This window comes from Atta cephalotes (genome assembly GCF_000143395.1).
Source record: "Atta cephalotes unplaced genomic scaffold scaffold00020, whole genome shotgun sequence".
Taxonomy (NCBI): Eukaryota; Metazoa; Arthropoda; class Insecta; order Hymenoptera; family Formicidae; genus Atta; species Atta cephalotes.
This window is the reverse complement of record NW_012130084.1, coordinates 3,085,985-3,105,569: the sequence shown is the minus strand read 5'-3', so window position 1 is coordinate 3,105,569 and position 19,585 is coordinate 3,085,985. Positions and strand designations below refer to the sequence as shown.

General features: G+C 33.0%; 2 protein-coding genes across 2 annotated transcripts in view; one reads left to right on the top strand and one right to left on the bottom strand.

Moving 5' to 3' along the window:
• The first annotated feature begins 1,839 nt into the window (after positions 1-1,839).
• Positions 1,840-5,158, top strand: LOC105619273 (ATP-dependent RNA helicase DDX24). The gene is made up of 10 exons (XM_012200798.1): positions 1,840-2,022; positions 2,084-2,555; positions 2,674-2,864; positions 2,931-3,076; positions 3,153-3,445; positions 3,535-3,757; positions 4,032-4,143; positions 4,429-4,546; positions 4,624-4,804; positions 4,870-5,158. The coding sequence occupies exons 1-10, from the start codon at positions 1,840-1,842 to the stop codon at positions 5,156-5,158; spliced, it is 2,208 nt and encodes a 735-aa protein (XP_012056188.1).
• A 455-nt stretch (positions 5,159-5,613) lies between these two features.
• Positions 5,614-19,585, bottom strand: part of LOC105619275 — a 25,783-nt gene continuing 11,811 nt past the window's right edge. Inside the window, exons 2-5 of the mRNA XM_012200799.1 lie at positions 9,941-10,084; positions 8,488-8,786; positions 8,019-8,275; positions 5,614-6,379 (exon numbers count right to left, since the gene is read on the bottom strand). Coding sequence (XP_012056189.1) covers positions 5,614-6,379; positions 8,019-8,275; positions 8,488-8,786; positions 9,941-10,084 — 1,466 coding nt within the window. The remainder of the gene's footprint in view (positions 6,380-8,018; positions 8,276-8,487; positions 8,787-9,940; positions 10,085-19,585) is intronic.

Sequence of the window (19,585 nt, the reverse complement as noted above, 5' to 3'; positions counted from 1 at the left end):
GTCTTAAATGCAAGAATCGATTATAAATACCTGTTTCGCATCGTGAAATTGGTACTAAATCTTTCCTTGCTTAACACACTTTAAATTTCTCTTTCTATAGAACTCACTTCTAGATAACTTTATTCAGGAGATATCTCCCAGATTATTTATCCAGGAGATATCTCTTGGATAAAGTTCCACAACTTATCTGGAAGTGAAGAAATTAGGTATTAGAAATTGAAATGAGAAAAAATCGCATGTGGTGTTTAAAATCTAGAGCGGCGATTGGTCAAATAATGAAAGAAGCTGATATTTCACGCATGATCGCTCTGGATGACGCGCTCTACTACTCTATCTCTTTTCTACATTTGCCAGTGAGCATTCCTAAATATCCCTTCCATTGACCGTCCCATTAGTGGGTGAATGTTGGGAAGAAGCGTCAGAGTCTGATTCTGTATCTTCAAACAAGGTGAAAATTACAAAGCGAGCAAATTTACTAGATGTTGATCAATGAAATAATCAGTTCTAGTAAATTCGCTCACTTTTATAATTTTCACCTTATTTCAAGATACAGAATCGATCCCCAGGTGCGTTTCTAGGGACTTGGTTTCCGCATGTATAACTCAAGCTTGTTAGCGAGTCTGTTCAAAAATAATTATTGGACAAGAAAAATGAAGTTGTTGCGGACATGACATATCCTGTTTTGTATTGACTGCGTTCAGCAAAACACAATAGTTTTAAACTGACTTTTCATATGCAGCACGTTGCAGCAGCAATTCGTAGCTATTAGTTAAAAATTTTACAGGAGATGATGCACTTCAAATGCAAAATACATTTTGCTGCATCTCATTGAAGTTCAATCGAACGAGCAACTAACAGCAAAGAATTTGAAGCCGAGAAAATCTACAATATTTGCAAAAAATATGAAAATTGAGTATCTTTATAATGAGTACATACAATAAGTACATTTTTATTAAGATTTAAAGTGTGATGGAGATATTCTAAATTCTAAATAATTACCTGAAATGATAGTTATCCAAATTATAACTGCACTAAGTTGCCATATAATCACAAGTTTTTTAGATTTTTAAAGTTTTCCATATTAATTTTCGAGCTGAATAAATAAAAGACACATATTTGAGGTTAAACTTTAAAACATATGCTGTTGTCATTATTCCTTTTCATACACAGCGGAAATGCAGCGGAAGCAATTATGAAAAATTGGTATCACGTGACATTTTTGTTGCCGCAGCGTGCTCCGCATGAAAAGGCACCTTTACGATTCTCTGCTGAGGATCATTCGTTTTGATCTAAAAGCATAACCCAATCAGCGTGAAGAAAACTTCTAACAGTAAAATAAACGTTCTGCTGAACGCTGAACAGTATTGATAATCAGTTGCGGGTCCGATATTCCCGGTTTGATTGGTAACCGCTAAGCCAATCAGCGAATCCCACTTGCGCATCTCTAATAAATACAGAACTCTAAAAAACGCAAAAAAATACTTTGTATTTCTATCAGATATTCTAGCTTGGTCAGCTTGTTAGCTTGAATACACCTATTGGCTCATTGTAAGACAGTTGGGATGCATGCGTTTTCTTATTTTTATTGTTTAAATATTGTTTAAATATATTAATTATTTTTATCACTTAATTGCATAATCACCGACGATATACATTTATTGTTAATTGTTAATCGAATAAGTAATTGTGGAAAAAAATTGAACCGTGTAATCACGTGTTGTGATTGAGGTTATTTCATCACATTCAATAGATATGATTCATATGTAAATAATTATTTAACAAGATATGCAGTAAATAATTCCGTCAACATATGTACATAGGATTAAATATTTTGCAATCATGACGAAAAGTAAACGAGTTAGCGATAATGGTTGGAAACCTGTAACATTAGAAGGTGCCTTATTGTCCAACGATATAGAAGGATTAATTGGAATAGAGGAATTGACAGATTACAACTTAGAGCGGAGCAGTAAAAAAGGCAAAATTATAACAACAAGAGTAAAATCTATTGAGGAAAAGAAAGTGAGTATCTATTTTTTAACATCTTAAAATTTTTATTTAAATTACAATTCTTATATTATAGTCAGCATCAAAGCGCAAATGTCCGAAGGAATGGGAAGATACTGATATCAACATTGAGCCTTCTACAAAGAAATCGAAAATAAAGAAAGCTGAAATAAAAGATTTAAAGATAAAGAATGAGAAAATAAAGCCTGCAAATTTTAAAATTACTGATCAACAAACTAATTCTGACAGTGACTCATACTGTGATATAGACAGTAATAAAAATTTGGCCAAGATTAATGCTGAAGCATGGCGCTCTATGGGTGTTCCTACTGCTGTAATAAAAGCTTTAGCTGATCAGAATTTTCATTCTCCTACCATGATACAAACACGGACATTGCCAGCTGCTATATTAGGTTGCAGAGATATATTAGGTGCTGCTGAAACTGGTAGCGGCAAGACATTAGCATTTGGAATTCCGATTATAAAAGGTATTTTGGATTTGAAGAATCAGAATAAAGATCAAAATAGTCCTGAAAAAGATACTGAAGGTAATTTTTTTACAGTAATTTTTTTCTATGAATTAAGTTTTTTAATAAAATCAAGTATTAGCTAAAGTTATAATTAATCTTTTGAACATAAATATATTACAGATAATCATTTTTTTAGAGTCTGATTCAGAAAATATAGTCTTATCGGAATTTGAAAATTGCGAGAATATTGTGAATGATAAAAAGCTTAATGATTGTCATAATATTTCAACCCAGCCCTTGTATGCTCTAATCTTAACACCAACTCGTGAATTAGCAATTCAAATAAAAAATCATCTTACTCAGGCAGTGAAGTATACAGATGTTAAGGTAAGATTATTTTTTTCAAAGTCCACAGACTTGTTAAATATGATTCTAAAGTTATCATATCATTAGATAGCTGTTGTCCTTGGAGGTATGGCAGCAGTGAAACAAGAAAGGATATTAAACAAGGGACCTGAAATTGTCATTGCTACACCTGGAAGACTGTGGGAATTAATTCAAGAAGGCAACTCTCATCTAAGTCAAATAGATTCTATCAGGTAATTTAAAGATCTAATAAGAAGTGATGCCACTATCTGTTCCAAGATATTATAGAAAGTATATCATACAATTTAGATATTTAGCTATTGATGAGACAGATAGAATGATGGAAAGGGGTCATTTTCAAGAATTACACAATCTATTGGAAAAAATGAATGCAAATCCAGCAAAAATGCAGAAACGACAGACATTTGTTTTTTCGGCTACATTGACTATGGTACACGATCTCCCAGATTACCTTGATAGAAAAAAGAAACGTTATGCCAGGAGTAAAATATGTAAACTCACCTCCGACCAAAAATTGCAAAAAATTATACAGTTATTAAAAATAAAAAATCCTAAAGTTGTTGATCTGACAAAAGAATCAGGTATATATATATATGTATATTAATTATGTTGTTAGTTAAAATAAACTGTTTGTGCCAATTATAATTATTCAATCTATATTTATTATCAGGTATTGTCGATAACTTAACGGAATGTCGAATAGCATGCACAATTGATCACAAGGATTATTACCTTTATTATTTCTTAAAAAGACATAACGGAAGAACGTTAGTATTTTGTAACAGCATTGGATGCGTGAAAAGATTGGCCACTCTTTTCAATATACTTGAATGCAAGCCTTTACCTCTGCACGCCAATATGCAACAACGGCAGCGCTTAAAAAATCTCGAAAGGTAGGAAATACAATATGTTATTTTATTTTATTTTGAATGACTTTAAAATATCTATCTTAGATTTATCTTTGTAATATAAATGTTATAATAAAAAAGATATTTCAAAGTATATATAAATTTACATTGAAAATATTATTTAAGCAATAAGCCTTCTGTTGAGGCTTTCATTATTTAGTTGTATATTCACATTCGCGATCTTTATATATTTCAAAGTGATCATTCTGTGCATTTAATATTTCTTATGATATTTATTTATTGATACGAAACCTTATAGATTTCAAGATAATAAGAATGGACTATTAATAGCCACAGACGTAGCTGCGCGAGGTTTAGATATACCTAATATAGAGCATGTGATACATTACCAGGTTCCTAGGACAGCTGAGGTGAATATCTAAGATACTATTACAAATGTTAAGGGCCTCTTTCACTATCTTCTTTTAGTTAAATTAATCGACAATCAACTCACAGAAGTGCCAACAGTTTGTATCAACGTTTCTCTCTTCCTTTTCTGATACAAACTGTATTTAGCTCTTATGTTGGCAGTTATGATGATTGAGTCAACTATCAATTAGTTAATCAGAATTAGTGAAAGAAATTCTAAATGCATTAAAATATTGATTATATAATCAATTTAATATTTAATTTTTATATAATCAATTATTTTACAGAATTACGTACATAGGAGCGGTAGAACGGCGAGAGCACAAAAGGAAGGTATCACGGTTTTAATGATGGAACCTTCTGAAAAACAGAATTATATCAAATTATGCAAAACTCTCGGACGCAGTATGTTAAAGTTATATTAATATTGTTTCAATAATTCAATGCTTAATTAGAAATATAACATGGATGTATTTTTATAGCGCATGATTTGCCTATATTTCCGGTGGTAGATAGGATACTAGTCACCATAAAAGAAAGAGTGGACGTTGCTCGTGATATCGATAAGATAGAATTGAAATGTCGTCGGCAAAACAATCAGAAAAATTGGTTACAAAAAGCAATGGAGGACATGGAAATGATTTTAGACGAGGAGGACAATGAGTAAGAGAAATAAACAAACTTTTTTCAGTTTCTATAGCGTAAATTATCTATTATTTTTATTTCAGTGAATCGTCGACGGAATCGGAAGAAGCAGCAGCATTGAGACGGCAATTAAAGGCAAAACAAAATCAATTGCGATCTTTATTATCAAAGCCAGTATTCCCGAAAGGATTTTCGGGAAAATATCTTGATGCTAATTTGAACATAGATGTAGCGCAGAATGCACAAAAGGCTATCGAAGTAATGAAAAAAATAATAGAAAATAATACTGATAAAAGTAAAGATAACAATGCCACATCTCAGAAAAGACAACACACACAAAAATTAAGATGTAAAAAGTTAAAAAAGACATAAAATATAAATTTTTTCAAATAGAGTCGATGTTTTTCTTTTTAAGATCGCTCTATTTTCATGTGACAGCAATCAAATTTAACAAAAATTAGACAAATTTTATTTTAACGCAAGTTACACTTACATTTATAATTAATTTGAACAAATCGTTCTAAGAAACATTTCTAAAACGCATTCTTCTATCTCAATTGTTAGTACATTAATAATATGGCAAAGATATGTACAGATTTCTGTATTTTTCTATAAAAATACTTATACAGATTTTCTTAATATATTCTCTTACACAATATGATACATCTCGAAACAACAGATAGAAAGTTGATCGCTTGCGCGATGAACACAGCCGGTTTGCCTACATTTTAGAAATTTTCACACATCGCTGTCTCGAGTTACAATGAAATCTTTTTTTGACTTACGTTCATAACCATAATATATGTATTTTGTACGACATTCTAATTTTAAAATATAGTATTATAGATCACTTCATCCTCTGTACTGATGATTGAGTCAATCTGCTCGCTTGTCATCATTGAATTCATATATTTGTCGTTGCCAATCACATTGTGCGCTTCTAGAGACGAGTCGTTACCTTGTACAACGATTCTGATTCTTGCCATCACGTGACTACCTGGACACTTCTGCGTCTGGTTTACCGTCGCTGTATCGCAGATTTCAGCGTAGATTTCCTCGGTTTTATTATTGCTGGTCTTGACTAATTTTGGAAGTGACGGCAGTGGTGTCAGACTGTCCTTCACGCGAGAATAGTTAGGTTGTAATTCGACGCATGGTATCTCCAATACGCTGGTTGACACGGATCTCTGTACTGGCTGTTTTGCGTTTTGATTCTGGCGAGTCTGATGAGAGGTAGTTTCCGGTTCCAGACTGGAGTAATGCTCCTGAGATCTCATGGCTATTTCTGGCCTCACTGCGAATGTGAAGGAGGCTGACTTCTTTGCAGGATTGCGATTTCTATTACCCTGCGTGAATTTCGAGATCTTCTCTAAAATGCCGTTTCCGGTACTCTGTTTTGTCTGTTGATTTCGCTCCTTGACAGAGTTCCGCTTTAGGTGTTCCAGTCCATCCTTCAAACTCTGTAAAATCGGCTTGGTCTCCGGTTTTGGTTTGATCTTCTTCAAATGCATCTCCTTCAAACTTTCGATGGTTGACGGAGGCAGTTTCGTAGGAGCTACTCGCGGTTCCGTTGCACGATCTCCGACCGTTCGACTAAAATAGAAGCATCAGTTCATTCCCTGTAGAATTACTATAGTATTTTTTTATTATGGTGTATAAATTAATTCCCTACTGAGAGTAACATGTCATATAATATATAGTATATGCATAATATTGTGAATTACGAATAATAAAGGTTATAAAAGCATTGTTGATTAAATAAGATCGTGATTAAGCATTTTGTAACAATAATGGACAAAAATAAAACTAATAGCGAATCTGATTGAACACACTCATTGTGTACATTAAAATCGCCGTACACACAAAATAACGTAAATATATGTTTATAAATAAATATAAAAATTGATTAAATTGTGAAATACTTATTTTATTGTACTGTTATATAAAATATGTATTTTATAATTCGAAATATTTGCATTTTATTTTTATACTCAAATTAGTGTACGGCTTTAATATGGATCAATGCTTCCAATCGAATTCGTCATAATGCTTATTATACGAAGAAGGAGAAAATGCTTTTAGAGGAGTTTATTTCCGAAAGAAGCTATCAAAAATAATTCTCGATGCGTCAGATTTAAATTAAAAGCTATAATCGAAAATAAATATGTGACGAATTAAATTTGGAGATTTGCTTGGTTATGAAGGCTATATCTCCTCCTCAAGGAAACTTGTAACCTCTCTTGAGAAAAGGAAGCTAATAAGATTTCTTGTTTAGTCAAGAAAGGTTTATGAAACATGAAATGAGAAAACAAGGAATCCTCATTCCTTAAGGAAGGACTATGAATACAGATATTATACTCGCATTCATAGAGTACGGTCACGCGATGCTGCAAACGCTTTAAAGCGTTTTTTAATTGGTCAGTTTGTAAAATTCTTTCTTCTAATTGGTCCATCAAATGTTTCAGACCACAGCCCTAGTCAGGTCTTAAGAGCACAGCCCTAGTCAGTTCTTAAGGCTTCTTTAAATTTATTTTTACTCTATGAATTATTTCATTGGCTGCTGAGCATGTAAAGATAAATTTAAGGAAACCTTAAGTACAAAGTCTGACTATGAATACGGGCACAAGTCTAATTCTAAGAACTCGACATTGTTTGTTCATATAAATTACGTGGGAACTATTATTTCATACGTACAGGTTGCAAAACTTTCATATCAAACAAATGTTGTCACGATTTGACAACTGAGACGCCATGTTACACTAAGAAATATAAAAAATATATCAATTTTCAAATTTTTGATCGTTTTTGATCGGCATAGACTCCACTTCTCCGACACGTATTAATGCGTATACTTTAATCCTGGAAAAAGATTTTCGAATTGGTGAAAGAGGAAAAAAGTATTTGTTATACAAAAATTATACGTGTTTAGTGGATAAAACAGACTTACTAAGAACTTACTAAGATTCAAAATATAGTTTGAATAAATTTGCTGTAATGAATATATGATGAAATATAAATTTGTGGACATGTGAATTTTTGAAATATTTGAAACAAATAATTATTACTTGAATACAATATGTATTTTTCTAAGTGCATAGAAAAATACAAAACAAAATTTTATTTGATCAATGAACAACAAATAACATTATTTAACTTTTATTTGCGATTCACGTAATGAAAATTATTTTACTAAAAAATAATATTTTTTTTTTAATTCAATTAATGGCTTTACCTGCAAGCTGATAATAATCGTTGCATTTTCGGGGAAGCTAACAATCTCGCTTCCGAAGGATAACCCAATCGAGCTCTTCGTACTCTCGGCGCTCCATTACCGGACACGACCAATTCAAGCATTTCCGGATTATGCACCGGTCTTTCAGGAACAACGCAGCCCAATACTATCGGACCACGCGTTGATGTCTCCAATTGCATTAGACCGCCATATTCCTTTGGCAATGGCACTGGTAGCGGTCCCGCTATTAGTCGCACCTGAAAATTTTAATCAATAATTGTAAACAAAGGAGAGATATAAAATATAATATATAATATATAATATATAATAAAATATATAAAATAATATGCAGGATGTGGGTTTACTTAAATTGAAAATTTTAAATATTTCATTTATTTTTGATGATACGAAAAAAATGTTTCTTCAATATTAATCCTCAGAAGTGTATAACATTATAAACGCGACTCACTCTGAGAGGCAACTGTCTCTTGGCAAGATGATGAACTTTGTAGAGCACCGCATCGCTTCCGGTGTCGTTTTCGCCCTGACAAATCGCATAGAATTCGCCTCTAGTTGATAATGAGGCAAACACCTCTCGTCCGTGAAGATCGATGCATTGCGCGTACTGGTCTTTTTCGGGGCACCCGCCAGAAATGCTAAAGGAGACTGAGCTACACCGTCTCGTATCCTGGAAGACCGCTACAAGCCGCAATATCTCGCCAGCTCTGATCGTCGTCTTCGTATAATGAGCCCGCAGATTTCCATTCTCTGAAAGATGCGAGTATAAAACTGACGAGCATAAATTACAGCCGTGACACTATTTGTGTGCGTTAAGTACGTCGTAATCGACGATTCGTCTTCTCCGATTAAGTTATACGCGGTTATCCCGTTAACAACGCGTTGAATCTCAAAGAAAGCTCAGCATAATTGAGCTTAACAGTCGCGTCCTAAAAGCACCTTTAACGGTAATTGGTATTAAAAGGCAACAAAAGTTCTTTTCAGTCATGTCCGATATTCTCGCGACCTAACATTAGAATCATAGGCTGATCATTCGCGCTGGCTGTTATACTCCTGTTTTTGTCGATATTCCCGTTTTAACGAAATTTTATCGCACGGCAGTTTACATCCTATTAGTGTGTGTCATCGGTCTATTATTAACCAATTTACGTCACCTTGATGTCTGACTGCCGCGTCGCGCCGTCTGACAAAAAAAGATTCGGAACTTCGTCTTTTATCCTTTGCGGTTTTAACAAGATTGCAAAGAAGCAAATGGCTATCATTTGTATGGACGTAAGTATGTAAATAGAGTTGTTATCCGCATAAATTTTTTAGTTAAAACATAATTATTTAACGACTCGGCGTCTCTCGAGTGTTTGTTAAAGTTTTATTCATTTGTTTAGAATGTATACAACTTTCTACTTCCTTGTTGTCTATTAGAGTGTCAATTCCTCGTAGCAAAAAACATCATAATTACATCACAACTATCACAGCTATATCATAATGACATACGTGCGAATGTCCGCTTTATCACAAATGTCATGTCACGATGATGATGTATGAATGTCTTTGTAACATGTGTTATTTTATTACAGACAATCTCATAGTGACATATTTTCTTCCTGATTATTGTGACATGACTCTATTGTGACATGAATGTGATTCTAATTTATTATAGAGAGATGTGTTTAAATTATAAAAAGTGACAATTCACACGATCGTAAAAGAGACTTCTGGCTATTTCCGAACGTGTGTTTCTGTTTTCTGCGCGAAGCAAGTAAGATGAGGAGGGAAAGAGTGAAGAAAGAAAGATAACACTTTCTATGCTGCACCGATATTCCTATACATCTAGGTTAAGAACATTGCATCATTTGACATTTCGCGAGCAATCGACACCTTGCAACTTCTTTTGCCCACATACTTACCCATTTTCGAATGCGTCAACGTATAGGCTCTCAGAGGAGTCGCCAACAGAAAAACAGGCACTCCCGTTTTCACTAAGGAGTCCACTCTTCGGTAGACGCGAGCGCTGCCCGTCGTGTTATTGCCAGATATCACAGAAAACCATCCTGAAAAGAGTTAAGATCGTTAAATGTCATTGCAATGACTGTGCAATAAAGATGATATATCTCTTCGATGTCAATTTGACATGATTATTAATGAGCAGAATAAATGTCGCGGAACTTTTCTTTACGGAGCTGTACAGCACTAGCAGACTAATACATGGGAGCACTTAGGTAAAGAGACATTGGTAATTCAATCCCTCGAATTAAATAACATTTTGTTCATTTTAACTTCCATGTACAATATGTCAAAATGTAAATCAATCTATTTCTGCAATTGCTTATAGTTTGCTTTTAAGTTAGTTTCATAGTAAACAATGTCCATATCAACGTATGCATTTACAATTAGTAAATAATAATAAGTTTGAATAAAATTGTTAAGTTAAATTAATTACAAGTTTTTAAAGATACTTATTAGCATCATTAAAAGATTAATATTAAATTGCTTATCAATTAAATTGTAATATTACTACTCCAGCTTCGAAACTCCAGTTTAGAACTATGTTTTAAAACCGACAAATAATTGGCGAACAGTTTGTTTGAATATAGCGTTTCCCACTCATGTGTATTAAATTGTTTAGTTAAATTAATGACTGTATAACATAATGAGTATAATAAGAGTGTGGTGGCGACTTAAAAATGATTAAAAATAATTTAAATTGCATATAATTTGATACTATAAATTTAACAATGAATAATAAATCCAAATAATTCAAACAAAAATGCTTTTTATTACATAATATTTTGAGTAATAAAATATAAGAACACTTTATTACCTAATATTTTAATTATATAATATATGTGTATAATATATTTTAATACTTATAAAATATATATATATATATATTTTACGAAATATAATGAAATTTTTATATATCCTATTTTAGTCATAAAAAATTCTACATCACGCAATATGTCCGTTTATAACAATAGATAATGGTTATTGTAGCAATATAGATCATTATCATATAGAATTGAAGCAGATATAGAGAAAAGAATCTGCAACTCGTTTCTTCTTTGATGGAAGATTCAAGGCTGAATTTTTGTTAATCGTAGCGAGAACAGTCGGCATCTGTAATACGTGCGTGTGTGTGGCCTCAAGGTGGGTTAAAAAATGTATCTATTATATTTGGCAAGAAGAAACTACGTTTGTAAAGATCCAACCAGCTCGTAAAGAAGGCCGCCAAATTGCGAACAGGCGATTTCAAACGCGCGGCTGCAGCGGAGACACAGTAGCCAAGTAGTGGTCGGTCGACTGATCGAAGGTCAGCGGGTTCTTTTTCTTGTCGCTAATTGATTTAAGAATGCCGCCCCGATGCGAGCGCACGTACTCGAATCCTGGCCCTTAAGGCCCGCGTTGGAATGCCATCCAGGCTGTTTCAAACCGCCTGAGTCCGTCTTCGAAGAAAGCAAATGTTAGATCGATTTTTTAGCAGTTTTCACAGGAATTGGAAGGTAAAATAAATTAAATTTAAGGGGATCCTAAAGCCGTTACTGACTAAATCATAATTTTTGTATAACAATTATTTTTTTCTTCTTTTACAGATTCGAAAATTCTTTTCCAGAATTAAAGTATTATACGCATTAATGTGTCTGTGAGATGGAATTTATGCTGTAAACGATCAAAAATTTTTCTAAGAAAAATTTCAATTTCAAAATTTTTTTGTCGTTTTCGGCATAAACTCTACCTCACTGCCAGGATTCAAGTACGTATTAATGTGTATATTTTAATTCTGGAAAAGGATTTTTAATCTGTAAAAGAAGAAAAAGTAATTGTTATACGAAAAATTACGATTTAGTCAGTAATACGGCTTTAGGATCCTTAAGAAAAAAATTACAAAAGTACTGCAGATAATTGTGTAAAAGCTATTACACAAAAAAATTATTTGATTATCTGAATTATTTAAAATAGAATTTTCACTGATTCAGGATCTAAAATCTAAAAATCTATTGTCAATAAAAATAAAAACAAAAGTTATTTCAACTTTCTAGAACTTTTCAAAAAAATTAAAACATTGTTAAATAAATCGAATGTAATGAAAATAGGTCTTTATATAAAAGCAAGTAATTATAATATATATGAAAAAATTGTTTTTTATATAAAATATGATTTTTAGAACAATGTTTTATTTTCATCAACTATATTCTTGTACTTTATACTTTTAACTATTTTTCTAGTCAAATGAAAAAACTTCGAAGATGAGATTCAGCGAATGTTCGCGGATCTCGTGGAAAGAGAAGGCGGTTTCCCTTGGGAAAGTTTTTCCGTTTGCAGTTCGTGCGCATTAATTTGTGTTCGAGGTTAACTGATGGAATAATCTAGGGGCCGGCGGGGCTCCGTTTTTGTTTGTTCTAGATCAACGTCCTGGAAATCCAAGCACGTGCAATTAGACGGATGGTATTGGATCTCCTCATTGCGCTCTTGAGAATGCCTCAAAGGGAGCTAATAGGAGGATTTCCTCGGTCGTCCCTCGACAGAAGAACGGCTTCTCGATTCGAGGATGGGAGCGTGTAGTCCGGAAAAGAAACATTGCGAAGGCGTGCGCTTGCAGTTGCAGTTGCAGTTGCACAAGTCACTTCATGTGTGGCCTTCCTTCACTTTCCATTTCTAGCTCACGCATCCGACATAGGTGGAATACGGCCACGCGAACGGGCGAGTGAGCGCGTTCAGGCCGTAATTATAGAGATTCCGCCGCATCCGCTGCGAAAAATCTACGGAAAAGTTCAGGTATTCACAGACGTACGTCAAGAGCGGTTTCTTAATGCGCCGCGCGACCGCGTCTCGCATTGTCTTGCGTAATTGCGAGATCGCGCGTCTAACGATTCGCGTAATGAAGCGCATGTTTTCTCTCGAAGCCTTATCCGGGCAACCTATTTTTCTAACATTCAGCTGGCGATGTTATCATCTGCTGGTTGGAAGAATATGGTTGAAATATAAATATACATAATGTAATAAATAACTATACGCAGTGAAAATTTACATAAAAGTATTCTTAATAAATTAAGATATTTCATGCATGATAAAATTTAAAGGCATTGCATTTTTGCGTAGAATTTTAGTAATAAAACTTTATTTAATATACAATACGGTTCTTAAGTATTCCGAAAAAATTTATTAAAAGAATAATTATATTAACGACTATTATATTAACGACTAATTTCAAAGATCATAAAATATATCAAGAACCGCTCCTTAAACTCTTTTAGAATATTTAAGGACCACTCTGTATATGTAACAGAACTGTATATCTTAAAGACAAATGAACAACCATAACATTTAATAGAGTTCATTAATTTTTTCCTCTAACTCTCTGTACGCTTAGAGAACATACACGCTTTGCTGAACAAACACGAGACGATAGCGAGCGATCGCTTTGCGCATGAATCAGCGAGCTAAATGTTTCTGAAAATCCGTTTTATCCTGTCGTTTTTAACGCATTACTGTTGCAACGCACGTGTTTACGGTTCAGACTACTCTACTCATGCCATAACTCCATAAATGCTGGCCCGTTACCGAACGGAACACGTTGTAAATCTATTCACGGCACGTGTTAGAATTTAATGCTCGGGCGTTGCTTGGGATAGACTCGCATAGAGACACAGTGTTTCCGGAACCTCAGATATGCATCAGTGCCGAAGCTCAACATCTTAGCGATGAAGGTATATTTAAATTTTGTGCTAAACAAAAATTGCACTGAAATCTGCATTTATTTACACTGTTAAAAATATTATGAAATTTAAGTACTTTTAAGTTACACAAGTTGAATTTAATTTCATAACGTCACATTAAATTTAATTCTAGTATGGAACTCATAGGTACAACGTATTCTATGCGATTTTTTACATTGCTGTAACTTTTTTATAATTTGAAGATTCGGATTGAGGCTGAAAAAAAACTTTAACTGTCCATATGATAAGCAAGGGTCTTTTTGCGTTATTCTTTTTGCGGTATTCTCGATGTGAGAAATGCACGGAAGTTCAAAGAGACTTGAGACCCACATGTGATTAGCTTGTAAGTTTTCGGCGTTCTGGGTATTCTTTTATTTTTTATTAAATATACTTTTACTAAGTTTCGGATAGTATAAATGCACGAAAATGTAGAATTAAAATTTCTACTATTTATTGCATTGAAATATAAGGTATTATATTTCAATGCAATAAATAGTAGAAATTTTATAATTTCTGTCAATCTTCGGAGATCGCTCGATCGGGGCGGATTTATTGCTTTAGAGCGAGTGTTGCATCATCCTCTAAACTAAATCCTAATAAACTTATTTATTATATAATTAATTATATAACTTAATTATACATACTCTAATAATATTTATACATGTACAGTCCTTTATCTTATAACTCTTTTATATTGTTCAAATAATAAAATTTTATTTATTAATTGTGAACTTAAAATATGTAGATTCTTCAAAATCGTGTATCGATTTTCAATAGTTGAAATATACTTTTTTGAGCGATTCATATCATACTATTTTTTTTTGTTAATCCAAAGGGTCCAACTAAAAAAATCCTACAGATTTTTGCTTGAACATTAAATTTAAAAATTTGAGAATTTTTTATCCAAAATAATCATTTTTTGCGAATTTTTCCAATAAAATTTCTTTGAAGCATTGTAATTAATTGAAAATAAAATATTATTTATTTATTCATATTTATCTTTGTCCGACTTCGAGTTCGGTATAATTCCACACATTTTAGCTAAAAAATACGTATTCAGTCCAGATGTAGCATGACAAAGTTGCAGGGTCTCACAAACCCTAGTGTTATCAGGAAGGTAACCAAAAATAACAATGCCACTAGCATTAATGTATTTGTAATCGGAGTTGGGAAGTAACGCCGTTATTTTTTTAATAATAATCGTTACTTTTTTCTGTCTTTAATGGTAACGTCGTTATATTTTTACAATACCTAATGCTAATGATTCAGTCGTTACTTTTATCCTTATTTTAATCTTTATTGAATTAGATCATATTCGATATTGTTGGTGCTGAAAGATGTTTCGTTTTTGTGCCCCTATATAAAAGTGTACTTCTATCTAAGTTCATTGTTGTTATAATAAATAAACGAAATACTTAAAATTTTTTTAAATGCTTATGTAAATATACAAATATATGTTTACAATTTAACATTGTATTATGTATAATAATTATTATTTGCATATAAAAGAGATAACAATAACTCTCGAGAATATCAGAAAATAAAGAAAAAAGAAAAGATAAGAGTTTTTTCGCGGTAATTCGTGCAATAAAGAAATTATTGCAAGATTTTGATAGATCAGACATTTCGGCTTACTTTCGAGCCATCTTCAGTATATCTGACTATTACAATGTAGTCACTATGGCTAGACGAAAGGGTAACCAATCATTCCATTTCCGATCATTTTGACATAAGGTTGGCAAAATTTAGTGGCAACGAATAGAAGATGAATTTTATGTAAGTAAAAAGAGTCGTTATCTAAATATGTAATTAAAATAAGATGTCGAATGATGAAAAATGGAAAGACAAGCTACTCACTCGCACAGTCATGAACAATTATAATTAAAAATTAAAAATTAAGAAAATTCCGTAATATGTCCATATTTCGAACTAAGAAACGTGATATATGATTTGATTATTATTATTTGTGTGCAATATAATATATTATAGGACTGTATATGTGTGATAACACAAACTACAGAAAGTCTTAAACGGTCTAGCTGGATCTTAAATGGTTGTGTGAATTTATATTACTACGTACATAGTTTCCAGAAACGTACGCCGAAATGATTTTTCGGTTATGAAAACACTAATTTTACTAAATTACCACAGTAATATCATGAGTTAATTGACTAGCAATTTAACAAATTTTTGATGCTTATTCGGATCTTCGAAACGATCTTAATAATGTTGATAATTATTATTTGCAATCAATATAATTATAAAATGTTTACTTTTCATTTATATATTTCTTTTTATATATTTCTGAAAAAATATTTTATATTTTATATCTTAGACTTTTTGGTATTTACTATCAGTTGAAAATTATATTAATCACATTATATTAATTCACATTAATTTACATTAAATCACATTAATTTACATTACATATATTGCAGATTTTCAGTACTGGAATCTTGAAATACATTCTTAATAATGGCATTAAAGTTTAAAAACAATATTTAATTTAAATAATTATTGAGTTTAACTCCCGACGATTGTTTCTGCAGATTCGGTCGTTCTTTTATGCAAAAACGCGTCGAATGAGCCTAATTTTTATTAACGTTTATATGAGGGATCTAATTCAACAATTTCTTGAAAAGTAATGAAAAAAATAACGATTCATTATTTTTTCAAGTAACGACAACAGTAACGAGTAACTATTATAGTAACGATAACGAGTTATTAGGAAAATTTTGCAATATCGTATATTCAGATACGTTAAAATCACGTTATTTATTGAAAAATTGAACTGCGCATGTGCACTAAATAACATGATTTTAGCACTCATCATATCTAGATATAGAGTATTGTAAAAATTTCCTATTTTAATATAACTGTAATGGTAATGCGTTATCTTTTTAAGATAACGTTCTCAACTCTGTTTGTAACTGAAAAGTATATTCTTATTCATGTACATGTACATGAAATTTAAAGTTCTTTTCATAAAATTTTATGTGAATTTGCATGATTTAATGCACAAGTTTATTGTATTTAAGGTAACAGAATAATATAATTTTTCAATTAAATCATTCATTACTTTTCAATTACTTCATGATATATACTACATGGGCTTAAAATTTCCGGGATTTTTCAATACATGGTGCCACTAGAAAATGAACATGATTCATTTCGAGAGGTTCATCTGTCACTAGTTTATGTATGAAGTTTCATGACATTTCGTTCATTCGTTTACAAGCTACAGTCGCCTAAAGTGGCCTACTTTCGCCTTCGTTCTGTACCATCACGATAACGCACCGTAACACACGTCCTTGAAAGCGATGGCCAAATTGGACCAATTCGAATTGGTTGTTCACCCACCATATTCTCCAGACTTGGCCCCCAGCGACTATTATATTCCCAAACCTCAAGCGATGGTTCCAGGGAAAGAGATTCACATCGAATGAGGAAGTCATCGCGGAAACCGAGGCGTATTTCGAAGGCTTGGACATTTTGTACTACAGAAAGGGCATCGAAATGTTGGAAAATCGCTATACCAAGTGATCGCCCTCGAAGACAACTATGTTGAGGAATAAATATAACTTTGCCCAAAAAACGCTTGTTTTCATTAAAAATCCCGAGACTTTTCAGCCTATGTAATATTTATTTAAATTCATTATGAAATTTCTAACAGTGTATCTTTAAATCATTCGGAAATTTTAAATTTTCTGAATTGTTATCTAAAATAGAATTCAAAATTAAAAATAAATTCTTTCTTAAAAATAATTTCTTTTATCAAGAAATAAATTTACATTCTACATACAGTTTAAATTATTTAAAAATATGTAGAAAGATCACTTTCATGTTTTACAATGGTTTGAAAATGAAATCTTTTTTTTTAAACAAAAAAAAATGAATAAATTATTAAAAGTTTAACAGAAAAAAGTCGCTCTCTTGTGCACTTTTTATTATATTATTTTGAAAAATTAAAATATTTTTTATTAAAAAATATGCTTAAATTATTAAAAAAATGACTTGTATGATAATAGAAAATGTTGCTTTCACTTTGTATTATGCCGCCCTGTTGGTGATAACAAACAAAGAATTTGGAGAGGATTGCAGCAACTGGAGCAAGGAACTGGGCGTTGACCTATGATTCAGGTATGCTCGTAGGAACTCCGTTAAGCGGTGCAACATGCTCAAGAATTCATCCTAAATCCTGTCCAGCTGCACAGCATGAAAGGAAAGTTTCCTTTCAATGGAATGGATAATAGGTGCTCGCCATTGGTGCACGTGGCTCAGTATCTAAGATGCAGATGTCACGGTGTTTTTGTTTAAACACATCTGTCTCCCCTGGAATCCAGCTCATGAACATGAGCACGAATATATAATTCAACAATCAATCTCACAACGTTTAATAAACAGACCAGAAACTATAATTTTTTTTTTAATTTATCTACAGGATAAAATTATTATATATGTACAACTTGCCGACACGTATCATTGCAAGCTCTGAATTCTAAGTAGATTTCTTGTTCCCAGACCGCGGATTCTGAATAATTACGAAAGCGCGATTGAATACCAAATTGCACGTGAGATTGGCGACAGCGGCGGATATCGATGGAATCGGGAGTACTTCAATGCGAGAGATCGCCGGTGATCGCCGTGACGTTCCAGGTAAACATTGTGATATCCAAGGCGCGATATATATGTTTAGCCAGATTATTAAGTAAGGGAGACCGCAGCCTACATCTCGCGGCTGGAATCTTTATTGTGCATAATTCACATTACGCCGCGAGAGACCAATCATTCGGGATATAATATTACTCGAACGTGAATCGAACCGTGACAATGGTATACGGTTCCCGGACTATGCTATCGATGATACCTGCTGCAATGTAGCAGAATGCTTGCTATGTGCCATCAATGACGATACATCTTTGTGAGATATTTGCTAAAAGCCGATCTTCCAATGGTTAATATTTTTAATACTAGTCTCCTCTAAAATCATGATAACATTGCAGTTTATACAACATTATAACTCATACAATATAAAAACTTGCAGCAACGTTGCTAACACATTTATATATTGCAATATTGCTGAAACATTGCAGTGTTGCTGAAATGAACTGTGTTATAGGAGTATTCTATTATATAAAGTATCGATATGTTCAATGTCTTTGCAATAATAAAAACAAAAGAAAATCAAAAATCAAAAATAGAAAAACACGAAGAATTTATTGTCGTAACAAATCGCGGCCGAGAGGTAAGAATGATAGCATCAGTATTAGCAGTATCAATCAGTGATATTGGTAATAGACTGGCGAACACGGCGATAGAATGAGGAAAGCAGGGATTAAATGCGATTTATTGATTGGTCGCTTTTATAGATTCTGTTTTGCAGAAATTAGACGGCCGGCTCACGCTCGAACAGATTGAATCCTTCCTCGCTTCTGTTTCTCTTTTGTCATAGAATCAGTTCCGCACAGCCGGTGCCGGCCGACATGACGCGCGATACCAGAGAGTTAAATCCTGGCACATAATGACCGTTATTTAAAACTGAGGGAGGCCGCGCGGTCATCGCCAAGGGCGCGTCTGGCCCGCGCAACATTCTTACATCGTCGTAAGACCTCCTTCGAGAAGTCTATGCGAGCAAATAACGACATATCTATGTCCGTATATGTATGTGTGTGTGTGTGTGTGTGTGTCTGTGTGTCTGTGTGTGTGTGTGTGTGTACACACACACACACACACACACACTATCTGTGGAGAGGAGGGGAGGGGGGAGGGGAGAGGAGGAGAGGAGGAGAGGAGGAGAGAGAGAGAGAGAGAGAGAGAGAGAGAGAGAGAGAGAGAGAG